Source organism: Phoca vitulina, unplaced genomic scaffold, assembly GCF_004348235.1.
Source record: "Phoca vitulina isolate PV1807 unplaced genomic scaffold, GSC_HSeal_1.0 scaffold89, whole genome shotgun sequence".
Taxonomy (NCBI): domain Eukaryota; kingdom Metazoa; phylum Chordata; class Mammalia; order Carnivora; family Phocidae; genus Phoca; species Phoca vitulina.
This window is the reverse complement of record NW_022589792.1, coordinates 3,617,184-3,636,247: the sequence shown is the minus strand read 5'-3', so window position 1 is coordinate 3,636,247 and position 19,064 is coordinate 3,617,184. Positions and strand designations below refer to the sequence as shown.

Here is a 19,064-nt window from a genome sequence, read left to right as displayed (position 1 = left end):
GTGTGTGTGTGTGTGTGTGTGTGTGTGTGTGTGTGTGTGTGTGTGATCCCTCTGGCCCTCAACAGGAACCCTGCTCCTAAATCTAGAAGGGACCAAGGAGACTGGGGAACAAGGAGGTGCCAAGGAGGTGGAGAATCCATCTCCTTCCATCACTTGGGAAACTGCCCCTGCTTAGAGTTCTCAACCCCCAGGTCTGAGCCCCAAGAAGAAAGGACAACATTGAGAGGTCCTAGTAGCTGGAAAAAGGATGAACTGATCTAATTGACACCCAACAAATAGAGCTGCTGGAGTAGATAGATGACTTAAAACAAGAATAATTCCAATAAGAATTGAACACAATAAAATAAGAATGTAAGGAGATTCAAGTACAGCACCAAAATGCTTTATGGAACTAAATAAAAATGGAATAATTAAAAAGAGAAAATTTTCTGGGTAAATTAAAGAAGAGTGTGGTCACTGTCAAGAGCCTAATCAGTGGCTTGGAAGACCACATGGAAGAAATCTCTTAAAGCACAGAGCAAAATGCCAAAAGAAGAAAATTATGAAGGAAAAAAAAATTAGTCTGGGAGTCCCAGGAGATCTGACATGAGAATAATAGGGGGTTTGGGAAGAGTAGGGGGGAGGCATTCAGGTCCCTTCTCCCCAAAAAATCCTCCCTGCTGCAATTACCTCTCTCTTTCTCCCTCTCTCTCTCTCTCTCCCTCTCTCTTCAACAGTCAAAATTCTAGAAACGTTGTTTACGCTCTGCTGTCCCCACTTCCTCCCACCCCCTCACTACTCAGCTGCTACAGTCTCATTTCTGCCTCCAACACACCCAGGAATGGCTCAGTGTCCCAAATGCTTCCTCAGTGCTAAAGATGGAGGCTTCTCAATCTATTCTAACTTGACATTTGGGTCACAGTTGACTCCATTGGTCCTCTTTTCTTCTTTTTTTAATAATCAAGTATTTTTATTTTTTCCAAGTTTTCCAGGTTTATTTTTATTTTTTCCAGGTTTTTTCCAGGTTTACTGGCACCTCCTTGCTCCCCAGTCTCCTTGCTCCCTGTTTATAATTAACAGATAAAAGTTGTACAACATGATGGTTTGATCTACATATGCATTATCCCCTTTACTTCTGGAAGCTTTCTCTTCTGTTGGTTTTCTTGGTACTGCACTATCCTATAAGGGCGATCAACTCATCCCAGTTTGCCCAGCACTTTCCATCTTTAGCACTGAGAGTCCCATGTCCCAGAACCCCTCCATCCCAGGCAAACCAGAACCACATCACAAGCCTGTCTTCTCCTGGTCCAGAGTGTCTCAATTTGGGTTCCCCCAAGAGCAAACACCGAGACAAGGATTCAAGTGTAAGTAGTTTTTTGGAGGTGATCCCCAGAAACACCAGCAGGAGGGTGAAGAAGTGAGTCAGGGAAAGAAAGGCAGCCAGTACAAGATGTGTTCAAAGATGTGTTATCGAACAGGCTACCACTGCAGGCAATGGAAGCTCAATCCCAGTGGGGACCTCTGGGTGAGCACAGGGACACACTTCAAACTCATCTCATCTGAGGGGTGAGGGAGCTGGGGTATGTGTACACTAAGTCCAGGCTTTGGCTGAGAGCCCTTCCAGAAAGCATTTCCCTGCTAGCCCTTCTCACCTGCCATGTGCCAGACCAGGAAGACTCTGGTGGCAGCTGCTGGCCATTAGAAGTAGCTGAAGGGCGCCTGGGTGGCTCAGTTGGTTAAGCGACTGCCTTCGGCTCAGGTCGTGATCCTGGAGTCCCGGGATCCAGTCCCGCATCGGGCTCCCTGCTCAGCAGGGAGTCTGCTTCTCCCTCTGACCCTCCTCCCTCTCATGCTCTCTGTCTCTCATTCTCTCTCTCTCAGATGAATAAATAAAATCTTTAAAAAAAAAAAAAATAGAAGTAGCTGAAAATATGAGGATCAAGGATCTAAGTAGGCCATGACCACATCTGCTGCACACAAGATTCCATTCTTGAACTTCAGCAAGAGTTCATGAACCACCTAAATCTAAATGTGTCAGGGGCACCTGGCTGGCTCAGTCAGCAGAGCATACGACTCCTGATCCCAGGGTTGGGGGTTCGAGCCCCACACTGTGTGTAGAGATTACTTAAAAACAAAATAAATAAATGTATGGGGGTACCTGGGTGCTCAGTCAGTTAAGCATCTGACCCTTGATTTTGGCTCAGGTCATGATCTCAGGGTCCTGGGATCGAGCCCCGTGTCGGCTCCAAGCTCAACAGGGAGTCAGCTTGAGGATTCTCTCTCTCCCTCTGCCCCTCCCCTTGCTTGCATGCTTTCTCTCTGTCTCTCTAAAATAAATAAATCTTTTTAAAAAATTTTAAATAAATAAATGTGTTCATAAGCATTTTTTCTTCCTCAGCTCTAGGTATTAATAACTCCATCTTTCCTGTTGATTAAGTTGAAAACTTTGGGGTAATTCTTTACTCCTCTCTTTCTCTCACACCCCACATTTGATCCGTCTTCAAAATAGATTAATTTTCTTCCTAGCTGGTCCCTTTCCTCTCTCACCTGCATTATCATAATAGCCCCAGGAGAGCCACACAGATTATTATCAATAGACCCAGAACTCCATTCCTAGTCCCCTACCTCAGCCCAGGATGTCTGTTCCACCACACCACTCAGGTCCCTTCCCATAATTGCCAGCCAAGATAAGAACTACAAGGTTGGGGTCCTCAGGGATAATTCAGGTTTACAGACAGTCCCTTGAAAGGTGGCAGGTGCTACAGAAAGAGATCAACCATTGGAGGCACAGATTGAGTCCAAATATCAGCTCTGCAACTTATCCACTCAATGACAATGGGCAAGGCTCAGTTTCCCCAGCTATAAAATGGGGTTGGTAATTGTTCCAATCTCACAGAGTCATTGTGAAGATTCAGTGGGAGCTACTGTTTCTATCTAGCACACAATACATGCTTGATAAATCGTGGTTTTTGTTATTTTTATCCACCAAGAATGCCCAACCTTTGCTCCCCTGGACCCAAAGTGGTAAAGGGGACCTCCTTCACACTTATCTCTCTACCTAAAATTAGACAATCATGAGACATATGGAAGGGAGATAGGTTTGAGCCAGCTCCACTGTGGAACGCCCCCAGCATGACTCAAAGACGTGACCACAGCTCCATTTCCCCATTTTTCAACACACTGGGGGAAGATAAAGTTTCCTCTTCTGAGATGCAGAAACTTCCCCCGACCCAGATAAACAGTCACTTGGACCAACGACCCCTGGGTAGAGGGCTTAGAACAGGATGCCCACCCACTCTGCAGTCTATAGGATACATGGGGGGCTGGTTTCAGTACTGGTGAGTTGGGGCAGGTGTGGTGGTGGGAGGAGACAAATAGAGATGGGGACAGGAAATGAAGTGAATGCTAACCTCCCCCACTACCCCTCTGCTCGGAGCCTCCTTGTCATAATCACCTGCTCTCAGTCAATGCAAGGATTCTGCTACTCATCAAGGATTCTGCTACTCATCAATTGTTGATCAATAAATTGATCAGTTTGGAGAATGTCTACCTACCTTTGGATACAATTCAGGGATTGTCCAAAGGGATTGCCATGTTGCGTTGTGTTCAGCTGCAGGGTAGTACCAGCCCCCAAGGGGGTGCTTTTCATTGTCATAATCACTGGAGGAACATCAGTCAATTAGTGGGTATTAAAGGCTGAATTGCATCTCCCCCAAAATCCGTGTTGAAGTCCTAACCCCCAGTATGTCAGATGTGACTGTATTTTGAGGTAGGGTCTTTGAAGAGGTATTAATGAAAATGAAGTCATTACAATGGGCCCTAATCCAATATGGTCTGTGTCTTTATAAAAAGAAAAGATTAGGACACAGATACACATAAGGGGAAGTCCATGTGAAGACACAGGGAGAAGGGGGTCATCTAGAAGTCAAGGAGAGACACCTCCCCAGAAACCAACCACTTCGACACTTTGATCTCAGACATCAGCCTCCAGAACAGTGAGACAATAAATTTCTCTCATTTAAGCCAGTCTATGGTGCTTTATTATGGCAGCCCCAGCAAACCAACACAGTGGTCAAAGACCATGCCGTGAACTTACATCTTGAGTTCTAATATTGCAAGAGCTAATAGCCCAAGAAGGTCTGCTCAGAAATGAACCGCGTCTCCAGTGAATCACCTGCTACAGACTGAATTATGGGCCCTCACCCAATTCATTTGTTAAATCCTAACCCACAATGTGATGGGCCTTTGGGAGGTGATTAGGTCATGAGGGTAGAACTCTTGTGCCCTTATAACAGGGACCCTAGAGAGCTTTCACCCTTTCCAGCATGGGAGAACACAGCAAGAAGATGGCCATCTACGAATCAGAAAGTGGGCCCTCGTTACACATTATGCCTTGATCTTGGACTTTCCAGCTTCCAGAATTTCAATAAATAAACCTCTCTTGTTTATAAGCCACTCAGTTTACAGTTTTCTGGTATAACAGCATGAACAGACTAAGACACCATCCGATTGAACAAGCCCACGGGGCGCCTGGGTGGCTCAGTCAGTTAAGCGTCTGCTTTCGGCTCAGGTCATGATCTCTGGATCCTGGGATTGAGCCCCACGTCGGGCTCCCTGCTCAGCAGGGGAGTCTGCTTCTCCCTCTGCCTCTGCCCCTGTTTGTGTGCACTCTCCCTCGCTCACTCTCTCTCCCAAATAAATAAATAAAATCTTAAAAAAAAAAAAAAACAAGCCCTCAAATCCTCACCCTAGAAATGCTCTCACTTGCACCCAAGGGGACTTGCAACATCCAAGCTCCTGGTTCCATCTTAGGTGTATCCATGTCAGCTCATGGAGAGGCAGTCTTCCGTGGAAGGGCAGAAGGTTCTCATCCCCAAGAGCCAAGGAGCACTGGGTATGGACCCACACCCACCCTCAGCTGTGAGGTTCAACAGGAACACTTCCGCTCACAGATCCAATATGTAGTCTTGTCACAAGAGAGGTCATTCCAGGTGCCACCTTTGTTCATGCTGGCACAGTCCTCGTCATAGATGTTGTTGGGTTCCTCTGGGTCCCAAAAGCTGGAGGGAGGAAAAGTGGGCATGGGGAGGGATGAATAGATGGAGCTCAGGGGTTTTCAGAGCATTATATGTGATACTGTGACAGTGGATACATGACATCATACATTTGTCAAAACTCGTAGAATGCACAGCACTTGGAGTGAACCCTAATATAAACTATGGACTTTAGTTCATAATAATGTATCCATATTGGTTCATCACTTGTAACAAATGTGCCACACAGAATGCAACAGGTTAATAATAGGGGAAATTATGTGCAGGAGAGAAGGAATATATGAAACATTTCTCTGTACCTGCTGCTCAAATTTTCTGTAAAAAATAAAGTCTATTAATTAAAGAAAGAATATGGAGGGGGGAGAGAAGGCAAGGTCTTCGTGGTTCAAGGCTCTTCCATCCTAATCATTTCTTCAGCTTTTCAGAATTATCTGAAGCTGCCACATTATCCCCTTCACCCCAGCTTGTCTGCCTTAACTCAGCCCCACCTCCCCGTTCGCCAGGACAGTCTCCTGCTCCTGAATCCGTTTCCTGCATCTGGTCAGTTTCTGCCTCCTCTTACAAAGAACCCTTCCTTCGCCCCTGCAATCCTCCCAACCTTCCAGGTATTGTAGTGTCTTAGATCACATTCCCTTAAAGCAGAGCCTGATTTGGCAATTCAGGTGCATGGAATTTATTAAGAGATGCTCTCAGGAGAGAAGGAGTGGGAGAAGCAGGATGGGGCAGGGGGAGGAGTTGAGCAGAGATGTGGGTTCAGTCTGGTCTAGCCTCAGCCTGATCCGACAGGGAGCTGCGGAGTATGAATAACACCACAGAGTTATCTCGACTTGTGACAAGGGATCCAGGTTTCTCTCAGCCACTCATTGGCTATGGGCTGACCCCACTGGGAGTGGAGTAACCTTCTAGCTGAGCAGGCCTCCATTGGGCTGAGGACAACTCTCCAGAGAAAGCATAACCGTGAGCCTTAAGCAGTCAGTGCCCCCTACTGGAGGAGGGCTGCACCCGCCCCACGAAGGGGTCTGAGCTGAGCACCCACAGCACCACACTACGCCACGCCTTCTCTATTCACAGAGCTGTGCCTTCTTCCAGGAATCTTTTTTTTATTTTTAAGATTGATTGATTGATTGATTGATTGATTGATTGATTTCAGAGAGAGAGAGAGAGCACAAGCGGGAGGGGCAGAGGGAGAGGGAGAGACGATCTCAAGCAGACTTCACGCTGAGTGTGGAACCAACAGGGGGCTGGATCTCACAACCTTGAGATTATAACCTGAGCTGAAATCAAGAGTCATTTAACCAACTGCACCACCCAGGTGCCCCATTCTTCCAGGAATCTTTAATAAAAAATGAGATCCCCTGTCAGGACACTAATATCTCTAATATATAAAGAGCTCTTAAAAATAAATAAGAAGGGATACCTAGGTGGTTCAGTCAGTTAAGCGTCTGCCTTAGGCTCAGCTCATGATCCCAGGGAGCCCCATATCAAGCTCCCTGCTCAATGGATAGCCTGCTTCTCCCTCTCCCTCTGCTGCTCCCCCTGCTTGTACTCTCTCTCTCTCTCTCTGTCAAATAAATAAATAAATACAATCTTTAAAAAAAGAAATAAAAATGAGGCACCTGGGTGGCTCAGTTGTTAAGCATCTGCTTTCAGCTCAGGTCATGATCACAGGGTCCTGGGATCGAGCCCTGCATTGGGCTCCCTGCTCTGCGGGAAGCCTGCTTCTCTTTCTCCCACTGCCCCTGTTTGTGTTCCCTCTCTCACTGTGTCTCTATCAAATAAATAAATAAAATCTTTTTTAAAAAATAAAATAAATAAGAAATAAATAAGAAGAAAATCTCAATATAAAAATATACCAGTGATATGAACAAACACTTCACAGAAAAGTTAATACCTGTTGCTATTAAACATATGAGAAGATACCCAATCTCAGTCATTATAAGAGAAATGCAAATTAATACTATATTGTGATTCCATTTTCACCTACAATTAATCCATCAAAAATTACAAAAGTTAGATGAATTTTTGATGAAGAAAAATAGCCAAGCCAGTGAAAGAATAAACTGGTATAACCACTATGGGGGACAATTTGTTAACATTTACCTAAATATAAATACGTACATTCCTTGAGAAAGTAAAGTATAATGGCTAAGAGTATAGACTTTGCTTTTTTAAGATTTTTTTTTTTTAATTTATTTGAGAGAGAGAGCACAGAGGGAGAGTGAGAAGGAGAAGCAGACTCCCTGCTGAGCTGAGAGCCCAACACAGGACTCGATCCTAGGACCCTGGGATCATGACCTGAGCAGAAGGCAGACGCTTAACTGACTGAGCCACCCAGGCGCCCAAAAGTATAGACTTTAAAGTTAGGTTGGTTGGCACTATTACCTGCTAGCTCTCTCACCCGAGGCAAGTTGGTTAACCTCTCTGTGCCTCAGTCTCCTCATCTTTAAAATGGAGATGACAAGAAATAGGATAAAATAAAATGGAGATGATAATAGTACTTTCCTTATAGGATTATTAAAAAGATTAAACAAATGGGTTAATATATGTAAAGTGCAGAGAGTCGGAGACAGAGACACAGAGACACAGAGATCCTGCTCATCCTCTTGGCAAATCAAAAGCTTCCTCTTCCTTCTGCACTGTCGCCACCCTTCCTTTCTTTTTTTCCCCGCAGCCATTGACCTGGGGACCTGATGTATTTGAGCAGTTGTGCTGAAAGGAGGAGATGTTGCAATGGAGGAAAATTTAAAAGGTACAGGGACCAGAAGCCCTACCGGCAAAAAAACACCCTTGAGCCTCCTCTATCCAGCCTGGTCTGGGGTTCTAGAGAATCTTCTGGCTCGGACTACACAAAGACCCACAGGGAGCAGAGACCCAAAGAGCCCTCGATACTTGCCTCAGAGTGACAGGTGACCCATCCAGCCACTTCCAGTCCCCTTCATGTTCCCTGTCATTCAGCCCCAGCCAGTACACCCGTGGAGAGCCATGAGCCTTGGCCACAAAGTTCTGTAAGTACAAACTCCATTCAGCCATCAATTTAATTACATCAAATATAAGTGGTAAGAGCCAGAAATTGTCAGATTGAATTTACAAAACGAGAGATGAACCATGAGAGACTATGGACTCTGAGAAACAAAGAGGGTTTTAGGGGGGAGGGGGGAGGGGGGATTGGTTAGCCCAGTGATGGGTATTAAGGAGGGCACGTACTGCATGGAGCACTGGGTGTTATACGAAAACAGTGGATCGTGGATCACCACATCAAAAACTAATGATGTATTGTATGGTGACTAACATAACATAATAAAATTTAAAAAACAAAACAAGACCCATCTATATGCTGCCGACAAGAAATCCACTTGAAAATAATGACACAGATAGATTAAAGTAAAAAGGTGGGGAAAGATAAACCATGCAAACATCTGGGCTCAAATCCCAGCTCTGACACTCGCTAGCTGTAAGTGACCACAGGCAAGTTTCTTAACTGTATTGTAGCTCAGTTTCCTCATCTGTGAAGTACAAATAGTATGTACTGTGTACAAATTTTGCTATCTAACCATGGTAGCATCAGATCATTGCAGTTGCTTACAAAATGCCAATTCTCCTCCACAGGTGGAATTATTTCCCTACCACCTAAAAGCATAGGAGGACCTATGTGACTTGCTTTGAGAGTACAAGTAAGTGGAAGCTTTCAGAATTGCCCCTTAACTTTCACCATTGAGTTACAGGGGCTGTCTGTTATTTCAGCAGAACATAACCTCTCCTGACTCACACACTAAGTAACAGGGTTGTTGTAAGGATTACGTTAATGTAAGATATAAGACGTCTGGAATACAGCCTGGAGAATAGAAAGTGCTAAGAGATAGCCATTATTATATCTCCAGGTTAGAGAAAAAACTGAGACTCAGGATAAGAAACACAATCAGGATTTAAACTCAAGTAGAGTATGTCCTCTCAACCTTGCTATTAAAAGTCTTAGTGGCTCAAAAGCAATTCCAATTTCTCTCCATCCAGACCAGGGAAGGATATGTGATTCCCACTGATTCTCAAGGGTTTGGAAGGGACAGATCACCTGTTCAGCAAAGCTACTGATGATGACCAAGTGAGAGTAATTCTCCTGGCAGAACTTCCGGGCTTCATCCCATGACTTGGTGGTTGGGGAGAAGTAGTAACACTTCCCCTCAAAGGGTAGCCAACCCTCTGGGCAGGTGACCTTGGTACAGTCTGGGGACAGAAAAAGATGCTGTCAGAATGGCCCCAGAGCTAGGGTCATGTCCATGGTGTGCCATATACAGTTGTGCAGGCTGTGCACAGCTCAATTCCAGGGGGCACCATTCAGACAGACTGCAGTGAGAATTGCCCCCCATGGATTTGTGCAATGTGCCAGCTCTGTCATGCCCCCCATCTCAGGGCAGTTCCCCAAGTTCCACTCACCTAATAAGCCCCGAAGTTCTACTAGGGACTGGTTGGTGTGAGTTCTTATGTGGTCAATGTCCTTCTTCAGGCCAGCTATCCCCGCCATGCCAGTCACTGTCAGTAGAGATGGGCTGGAAGGTTAGAAACCCAAACCCCCATCTACCCACCCACCCACCACTGACTGCAAACACACAAGACAGAAGCAAGATCTGTGCCCCCCACTGCACCCTCTTTCTAGTGAGTGGTGCTAGAACTCAAAATGATATGTGCAGTGCCTAGAGAGAGTCCTAGAGTGGCTCAGAGGAGGAACTGATCTCTGAGCCTTGGGGAAGAGTGGAGATGGTGGACTATCCAGAGGAAGATGGTAACGCAGTATCTGTGAGAGGGAGAGGGAGCCTCCACAGGCAAGGGCCACCTTGGAAGCCAAGGTAGAGAGGCAAGTGTGTTGGGGAAGGCTGAGGCAGTAGAGGTCAAGGCAAACCTCACAGGAGCTAAAGCTCAAAGTAGGATGAGGTCTGATGTCCAGGTCCTTGAATGCTAAGCCAAGAGTTTCATGTTGGAAATGTTGGAGAGGTTGTGGAGAAAGGGGAACCCTCTTACGCTGTTGGTGGGAATGCAAGTTGGTATAGCCACTTTGGAAAACAGTGTGGAGGTTCCTCATAAAATTAAAAATAGAACTACCCTATGACCCAGCAATTGCACTTCTGGGTATTTACCCCAGAGACACAGATGTAGTGAAAAGAAGGGCCATATGCACCCCAATGTTCATAGCAGCAATGTCCGCAATAGCCAAACTGTGGAAAAAGCCGAGATGCCCTTCAACAGATGAATGGATAAAGAAGATGTGGTCCATATATACAATGGAATATTACTCAGCCATGAGGAAGGATGAATACCCAACTTTTACATCAACATGGATGGGACTGGAGGAGATTATGCTAAGTGATATAAGTCAAGCAGAGAAAGTCAATTATCATATGGTTTCACTTATTTGTGGAACAGAAGGAATAGCACAGAGGACATTAGGAGAAGGAAGGGGAAAATGAAGGGGGGGAAATTGGAGGGGGAGATGAGCCATGAGAGACTATGGACTCCGAGAAACAAACTGAGCATTTTAGAGGGAAGGGGGGGTGGGGGATGGGTTAGCCCGGTGATGGGTATTAAGGAGGGCACATACTGCATGGAGCACTGGGTGTTATATGCAAACAATGAATCATGGAACACTACATCAAAAACTAATGATGTAATGTATGGTGACTAACATAACATAATAAAAAAAATCTAAAAAAATAATAAAAATAATTAAAAATAAAACATAAATAAATAAATAAACTAATGATGTACTGTATGGTGACTAACATAACATAATAAAATTAAATTTAAAAAAAAAGAGTTTCGTGTTGGACTCTGGGCAGTGAGAAACCATCAGTGGATTTTGAGCAGAACAGTGGCTTGATTGGAGATGTGCAGAGAAGGCATGCACATATAATGGAACAATTTTCAGACTTCAACAAACATGGTGAAGGCTGTGCCAGCCCAGAAGACTTTGCTACAACTAATGTGTGTATTCCCACTAGTATTCCCACACAAAAGTGCCCTCTTCCAGCTTGACACCCTTCCCTCTTACTGCCATTCCCAGTCCATCTCTAGGTCCAGTCACTTTTACCTCCTAAACCTTTCTGCTCTACCCACTTCTGTTCATCTTCATGGCCACAACTCTCATCCAAGCCACCATCACCTCTCACCTGTCCAACTGCACCATCCTCCTCCCTTGTACTTATGATGTTGCCTCCTACCACAGGGCCTTTGCATATACCTGAAAGCCTCAACCTCTCACGTGATTAATTTTTTCTCTTCCCTCAATCAACTGTAGCGCTCTTTCGCTAGGGAAGCCCTGTATGACCCTCCCAAAGATAAGGTCAAGATCCCTAATTAGATTTTTTTCATAGAATGATCTTCCTTTGGACTATTCATTGAGATTTGGAATTGTATGCTCATTTGAGTGATAATTTGGTAAATGGCTCTCAATACCTGCCTGTGCTGTCCAACAGAAATAAAATATAAACCACATACATAAATTTAAATGTTCTAATGGCCATGTTTTTTAAGTCAAAAGAAGCAGGCAAAATTAATTTGAATGTTATTTCTTTACTTATCCCAATATATCCAAAGTATAATTTCAATGAGTAATCAATATTAAAGATTATTATTATTAATATTGTTGAGATATTTTACATTCTTTTTCTGTAGCAAGTCTTTGACATTGGTGTATATTTCACAATTACAGCACATCTCAGTTCGGAATGACCACACTGCAAGTGCTCAATAGCCAGTGACTCATGGCCACCATACTGGACAGTGAAGGTCTAGACACACATGCACACAAACACGCACACACACTCCACAGGAACAGGAACTGTGCTGGATGTGTTCACTATCCTACCCGTGCCCCAATACCTAACACAAGACTTGGCAAAGATGGGATTGGAAGTGGTCTTGGAGTTGGGTTTGAGGGGTCATGTTGGGTGTTCAATATGGATGGCATGAAGGGACAATTGAAAGCACTCACCATTTGCTTGCCACGCCATCTGCTGAAAGGTTAATATCTTCAGCTCTTCCACCATCTCCTGGTCTATGAGGAAGAATCCATCTTGAGCCCAAGTCCTTCCATGCCCAATGCTCAGTTTCTCCCCATGCCCCATCCTCTTCTTACTCACACTTAATCAGGGTCACAGCCAGACCAGTGCAGCCCAGGAGCAGTGACACCACCACCAGCAGGCACAGATACACCACCAGTCTCTCCTCCTGGTAGCACCCAGGACACCTGGACTTCTGACTGAGGTGGGTCACTGGAGTTACTGGGGGGATGAGGACGGGGACAGAGAGACCAATATTGGTGCTTCAGAGAGTGAGGAAGAGACACTTGAGCCTCTCTCCGAAAGCAGAGGGACAGAGATCCGTGGTCATGGCTGTATCACCAGATGGGCTCAGCAAGAGAGGGTCAAGGGAAAAGAACCCTGAAGAAGCCCAGAAGAGCACTTACTGTGCTCCAGGGCCACCCTTTTCCCAAATGTAGCCCCCTTCCCATCTCCAAACGAAGCCACACCTCCATCCCCATCTCCACTTCCAAATCCAACACCATCACTGTAACCTAACACAACTACAACCTAACTTAGAATGCTGAAGAGAACTTACTATGTGCCAAGTATCATGTCACATCCTTATTATCTTATTGGATCCTCATCCTTATGACATAGATGTAACTATTATTCCCAATTTGCAAATAACTAACCTGAAGGCTTGGAGAGGTCATGTATGACTTGGACCCAGCACTGCTCCTAACATTTATGATGCATTATCTTGTACTCTCCAGCATCCCCTGCCCAAGCTGCTCCCCATTCTAGGATGCTTAAGGGCCTTTGCATCAGCGGCAGAGAATGTTTCCTGTACCTTATGCAAGTAGGAGGTGGGGCCTGAAGAGTATCAGGCAGACGCCCTGGGTCCCTCAGGGTCTGGTCTAGACTCAGAAAGGAAGAGCTTTTGAAAGGACACTTTTCTCTGCCCCAGGGTCTTCCTCTGGGGTCATAGGTCTGATTCAAGCATACTTGCAATCATGACAGGGAAGATAGGGGCCCACCTGGAGGGCATGAGGACTTACTAGCTAGGGATGACTGGAACGGAGGATGCTCCAGATTGACACCTGGGAGAAAGGGAGAGAAAAGTTTATTCAAAAGTTGTTGGGGGAAAAAGAGTTGCTGAAAGACTCTGTCTTCCAAGATGAACACCTCCCCCAACCCATCTGATTTGTTCTCTGGTCAGAATTGAGGAACTGGAGGGAAGACTTCCAGGTGTCCCCTCCCAGACTTCTTAAAGGGTCTTCCCACTGCTCACCCAGTTGAGGAGATGTGCGGGGGACAGGGGTGAGGTCCAGGCCTAGAAGGGGTCAGAAAGACAATGGTTATGCAGACCAGGGCTTCATCCAGGTAAACCAAAAGGCCCCAGCCCTAGATTCTCACCTTTGATCTTTGGGGACTTGCAGGGAAGTGGGGGGTTCTCCATTTTCTTTCCTGGGGTGGGGAGGGGGAGGAATGGTTGCTCAGGCCCAGAGCAGGACAAGACCAGCGCTGGGTCTCCTGTACCCCCAGCCCCAGCTCACCTGCTCTCGGAGGCCTTGGTGGAGCCAGTGAATCTGTAGAAGAGAAGTTCAGAATTAGAGCTGGCATGAGGGTCGGAAACAGATTGGAGGCAGTGATGGAACCAGGACTGGGACTAAAATGGAGGGCTAGGGATAGGGTTGAGCATAAGAATGTAATTGGGGGTAGGGATGGGGTTAATTGGGGGTAAGGATGGGGGTAGATGATGAGGATTAAGATAGAGTGACCGACCATCCTGGATCACCCAGGACTTGCCCAGTTTTAAAACTGGAAGTCCCACATCCCAGGAAATCACTCAGTCCTGAGCAAACTGGGACAACTGTTCACCCTCGGTTAAAGACACAGATGAGTTTGGGCTAGGGTTGCAGTCAAGCTGTGGTTGGGATGAGGATGGGATTGAAGATGGGTTGGGGACAGTGGTAGACATGGCATTAGGGTTGTGATTCAGGATGTGGTAGAGATAAAGATTGGGACTGGAGCTGCACTGGGGTAGGAGGAGGAAGTCACAGTTAGGTTTTAGTTGCGTTGAAGTAGGGTGATGACTTTGGATTTAGAAATAAAGATGGGGGTGGAGATTGGGCTGCAATCAGAGATGGGGAGGGGGCTAACTTTGGGGAAGGGATAGCACTGATGATCAGATGGAGGAGTCCATCTTGGTGGTGGGTTTGAGAACTGGATGGGACCAAGTGGGAGCTGAGAGACAGACAAACAGCTGAGCCTAGTTCACCTCCTACCTCATTCTGGGCCCCACGGTGCCCAGGGACCTCCCAGGTTGGTCTCACTCCAGATTAAATAGTGGTGGATGCAGCACCCCACCCCTCATGGAATGGCCACTGTCCAAGGACAGCAACACAGCACAGTCAACCTTCAGGGCCCTAGTGGGAGCTGGCTCGGGGAAACCTCAAAGCCTTCATTTTTTTTTTTAAAGCCTTCACTTTTATACCCACTTAGCAGACTCTTGATGAGTCCTGGGCCAGGTATGGAGCACCCAAGTCTCAAGGTGGATCTGGGCCCAGAGTGTGAATGCGAGGAAGTTGGGGAGCCACTGGTGCACTCACAGTTTTATGAAACACCAGCTTTCATGTCCCAGGACCTTTGCATCTACCAGTTCTCTACTGGGCTTCTCTTCCTAACAAACTCCAACTCATCCTTTAAGTCCCACTCCAATATCCCCTCCTCTGACCCCAATCTCCCACCACTCAATTCCCCTTGAGATTTCCCCATTCTCCTGGTCCTTCCCTTCTCAGACCTGCTCACCTGAGGCTGTGCCCAGAACTGCCTCTCCCATCAGACAGAGAGATCCTCAAGGGCAGGGTGGAGACACAGACACATACTCTTGCCAGCATGGTGCCTGGCACGAGCTGGGTACACAGGAGGCTGATTGTGTGTCTATAATGCCCAGCTAATGTCCCCTGGGGACCCTGCTTTCCCCAGGCTACAGAACACACATTCCTTCACCTGGCCTCTGAGAAGTCCTCTTACCTGGCTTGGGAGGAAGATCCTTGTAGGGTGGCGCCATGTTCTCATAATCATCACCATCCTCCTCCTCCTCCTCTCTGGTCCCTTCCAGAGGAAAGGCAAGTGAGAGCCCAGCCCATTCCCTCTGTCCCTCAGGCCCTAGTTTACAGCCACAGGGTGGGGAACACTGTAATCTGGGTCCCGACCATCCCTGGCCCCCAGCTCAAGCCTGGCCAGGGCCATACCTGGCAGGTCCTGGCACCCAGAGTTGGTATACATGTACATGGTGGCAGCTCACCCAGGAGCCTGAGAGGCAGAGGCAGAGCTGGACAGCTTCTGCCTCCTGTACCTCCTGCTCAGGTGCCTGGGGCTTCTCTCAGTTCCCTTTTTCGTCAAAAGTCAAGTACATGCAAATCCACCTTAAGGGGAAACACTTAACCACACACACACACACACACACACACACACACACACACACACCTTTCTTCCAGTTTGGATTCATGCACAGGAGTGACAAAGACAGCAACCCCTGCATTCGAGTGCGAGGCCCTGGGTGGAAAAGATGGATAAGCTCCTTCCTTCAAGGAACTTTCCATCAAGACAAGACAGACACTGAAATAGCATAAACATAGAAATAAACAATATGGTTTGGTTTTTTATTTTATTTCCAGTAGTCACTAAGCATTATTTAAAAATAAAATTAGGGGCACCTGGGTGGCTCAGTCATTAAGTGTCTGCCTTCGGCTCAGGTCATGATCTCAGGGTCCTGGGATCGAGCCCCGCATCGGGCTCCCTGCTCAGCGGGAAGCCTGCTTCTCCTTCTCTCCTCCCCCTGCTTGTGTCCCCTCTCTCGCTGTGTCTCTCTCTGTCAAATAAATAAATCTTTAAAAAATAAAAATTAAAAAAAATAATAAAATTAAATGGAGTAAGGGGATAGGACAGGGGCTAATGTAGAGAGATAAAGAGGGAAGGCACCCTGGAAGTGACATTTGCAACAAAATGTTAAAGTGATAAGTGCTAAGTACTCCTGCATTCCACAGTGAGGTGCTAGGTCACTGGCCCAGTTATCTCTGACTGCATAATGACAGCAAGCACTTATCGTCTCACAGTTTCTGTGGCTCAGAGTTCAAGAGCAGCTTGTCTGGGTGGTTCTGCCTCAGGACCTCTCTTTTATACCCACTTATCAGACAAGTCAAGAGGCTCCCCGGAGCTGTGGTCTCTGACGGCTGTGCTGAGGCTGGAGGATCTGCTTCCAAGATGAAGCACTCTCTAAAAAGGGCTGATTGAGCATCCCCCCAGTGTGGCAGAGGCCACAGTGGAAGCCATTGACCCCTTTTATGATTTAGCCACACAAATCACAAACTATGCTCTCTACTATTTTTTTCACATGGACCAGCTCAGAGTCGTGACGGGAAGAGAAAACACGAGGGTGTGAACAACAGGATGTAAGGACGCTGGTCACCACCACCATATACACAGAACTTGCAAAGGAAGGTTTTTCACCCTGACCTTGACATTGACTGGAAGTTATTTAAAAAGTGAAAATTAAAGACAGAAGTCTGTTTACCCCATGGGTAAAGCAAGGGATGAGGTTTTGACTCATATCTCAAACAGCAGAAGCAAAAGCATGGACTTGGGGGAAAGGGCTGCAAGGAGGAGTGGCTGCATCTTTTGGTTTAGCAGGGATGTGGGAGTTCCCTGTGAGCCAAGTGAAGGCGGTAGAATAACCAGGCTGGAGCCATTTGGAGAACTCTGCCCATGAAGACAGCCTGCCTGTGCTTCTCCAGAGGACCGCCATCAGCCTTTGGAGCCTACAGTCTTCGAATCATCCATCACTCCTCTCTTCTCTCATTCCGTGACTCTGGCAAATTGAATTTTCAAAAGATGGCTGCAACAGTATCTCTTTGTGCTACGTGTTCTTATGCAATGTGACCTTGCCACTCCGTCAAGAAGTAGAGTCCAGGGCCTGCTTGGGTGGCTCAGTCGGTTGAGCATCCGACTCTTGATCTCAGCTCAGGTCTATGATCTCAGGGTTGTGAGTTCAAGCCCCACATTGGGCTCCATGTTGGGTGTAGAGCCTACTTAAAAAAAAATTTTTTTTTTTTTTAATTAAAAGAAGTAGAGTCCAGTTCTCCTCCCCTTGAATCTGCGATGGTGTTAGTGATTCCTTTATAACCAACAGAATGGGGTGGAAGTGAGGCAGCCTCCATCTGGCTCTGTCAGAACACATGCTCCCAGCCGCCATGTTGTGAGGAAGCCCAAGCCACGCGGAGGTGACCCACTCAACAGTCCCAGCTGAGGCCAGACTTCAAGTCATCCCAGCCCAGGTGCCAGGCATATGAGTCAAGGCACCTCCTGATGTTTCCTGACCCCAGGACAGGAGAGTCACCTCCAGCCTGCTAAGTCTTCCAATCTGAGGCCCCAGAACATTGTGGAGCGGAAACCAGCTGTCCCATAGAATCTGTGAGCTACTGAAGTGACTTTTTTTTTTTCTTTTTTTGGCCACTAGGTTTGAGGTGGGTTGTTCGATAGCCTAGATATTGGAAATCTGACAAATCTGTTAGAAATTCTGGTTGGCTCTACCTTCACGATATACCCAGCGTCTGAGCTGGGCTCGCCTCCCAGTCTGACCATCAGCAGCTTTCACTTGGATTACAGTAAGAGCCTCCGCCTGGTCTGCCTACTTCTGACCTTGCCCTCCATATAGTGGGACCCATAGAAGCAGACCTGTAGTCGCCCGGGGCTGGGGGAGGAGAAAATTGGGTAGATGTTGGTTAAGGGGCACAAAGTTTCAGTTCTGTAAGATGAATAAGTTCTGGAGGATCGGTGTACAACAATGTGACTATAGTTAAGAGTATTGTACTGTGTACTTGAAATTCACTGTCAGGGTAGATCTTGAGTCTTCACACACACACACACACACACACACACACACATAAAGAAAGCAAGAAAGAAAAAAGGAAAGTGGTAACTATCAGGTGATAGATATGTTGATTGGCCCGGTTGTGGTGAATATTTCACAATGTACATGTATATCAGGTCATCAGTCTGTACATCTTAAATAACATGTAATATCTAATTTATCTTGGGGGGAGGGGAAAGAAGTCTGAAATCAAGGTGTTGGCATAGCCATGCTCTTTCCAGACGCTCTAGGGGAGAATCCTTTCTTGCCTCTTCCAACTTCCAGAGCTCTTGGCATCTCCTGGCTGGGGCCACGTCCCTCCAGCGTCTGCCTGCGTGGTCACCCCGCCTCTCCCTGTCTGTGTCTGTGTCTCAAGCCTCTCTCTCCTTTTTCTGAAGTTTTATACCATGCTGGTGGCTTTGAAGATGCAGGAAGGGGCCACGAGGCAAGGAATGCAGCTCTAGAAGCTTAAAAAGACAAGAAAACAGATTCTCCCACTAGATCCTCCGGGGGAATGTCGCCTTGCTGACATGTTTCAACCCCATCAAACGATTTGAACTTCTGACCTTGAGAACTATCAAAGAGTCCGTTACTGTTATATAGCCACTGAATTTGTGGAGATCTGTGATGGTAACCACAGGACACTATTCCATACTGCAAGGGGCAAGACCCCAATTCCCCCTCTAAGGGGCTTTCCGCTAAAAGCAAAAGGAATCACAATTCAAATTGGCCTGAGCGACAAGGAAATCCCATCAAGACTGCACACAAGTTAGAATATTAGGCTGGGCCACTGTAATAGAAGTTCAGAACAAGAGCAGCTTAAAATAGAATTTCTTGCCTCACAGATCAATATAAGCAACCCACAGTCCCCAGAAGCGGAAAATGTTCACCAGCACATGAGGAGGGGGCGTGCCCCCGCCCGGGGGGGGGGGGGGGGGGCGGGTGATGGCAACAGACCAGCCTCCCTCTCCAGAGAAAGCTCACCCCAGGGGCTGGGCTTTCCCCTGTTAACACTGCATGATGTAATTAATGTGCAGAACCTCCCCAGCCTGCCTGAGGCGTACATGCAGCCATTCCCATTCTACAGATGGAGAAATGGAGACCTCT

At 46.7% G+C, this 19,064-nt stretch overlaps 1 protein-coding gene across 1 annotated transcript; it reads right to left on the bottom strand.

Annotated features, from left to right (window-relative positions):
• Window positions 1–4,906: 4,906 nt before the first annotated feature.
• On the bottom strand, window positions 4,907–15,340 carry CLEC17A (C-type lectin domain containing 17A). Its single transcript, XM_032395965.1, has 11 exons — window positions 15,301–15,340; window positions 15,080–15,160; window positions 13,600–13,632; window positions 13,460–13,510; window positions 13,335–13,376; window positions 12,161–12,301; window positions 12,013–12,075; window positions 9,462–9,557; window positions 9,100–9,251; window positions 7,927–8,036; window positions 4,907–5,039 (listed from the first exon to the last, which is right to left on the bottom strand). The coding sequence occupies exons 1-11, from the start codon at window positions 15,338–15,340 to the stop codon at window positions 4,907–4,909; spliced, it is 942 nt and encodes a 313-aa protein (XP_032251856.1).
• Between the last annotated feature and the right edge of the window lie 3,724 nt (window positions 15,341–19,064).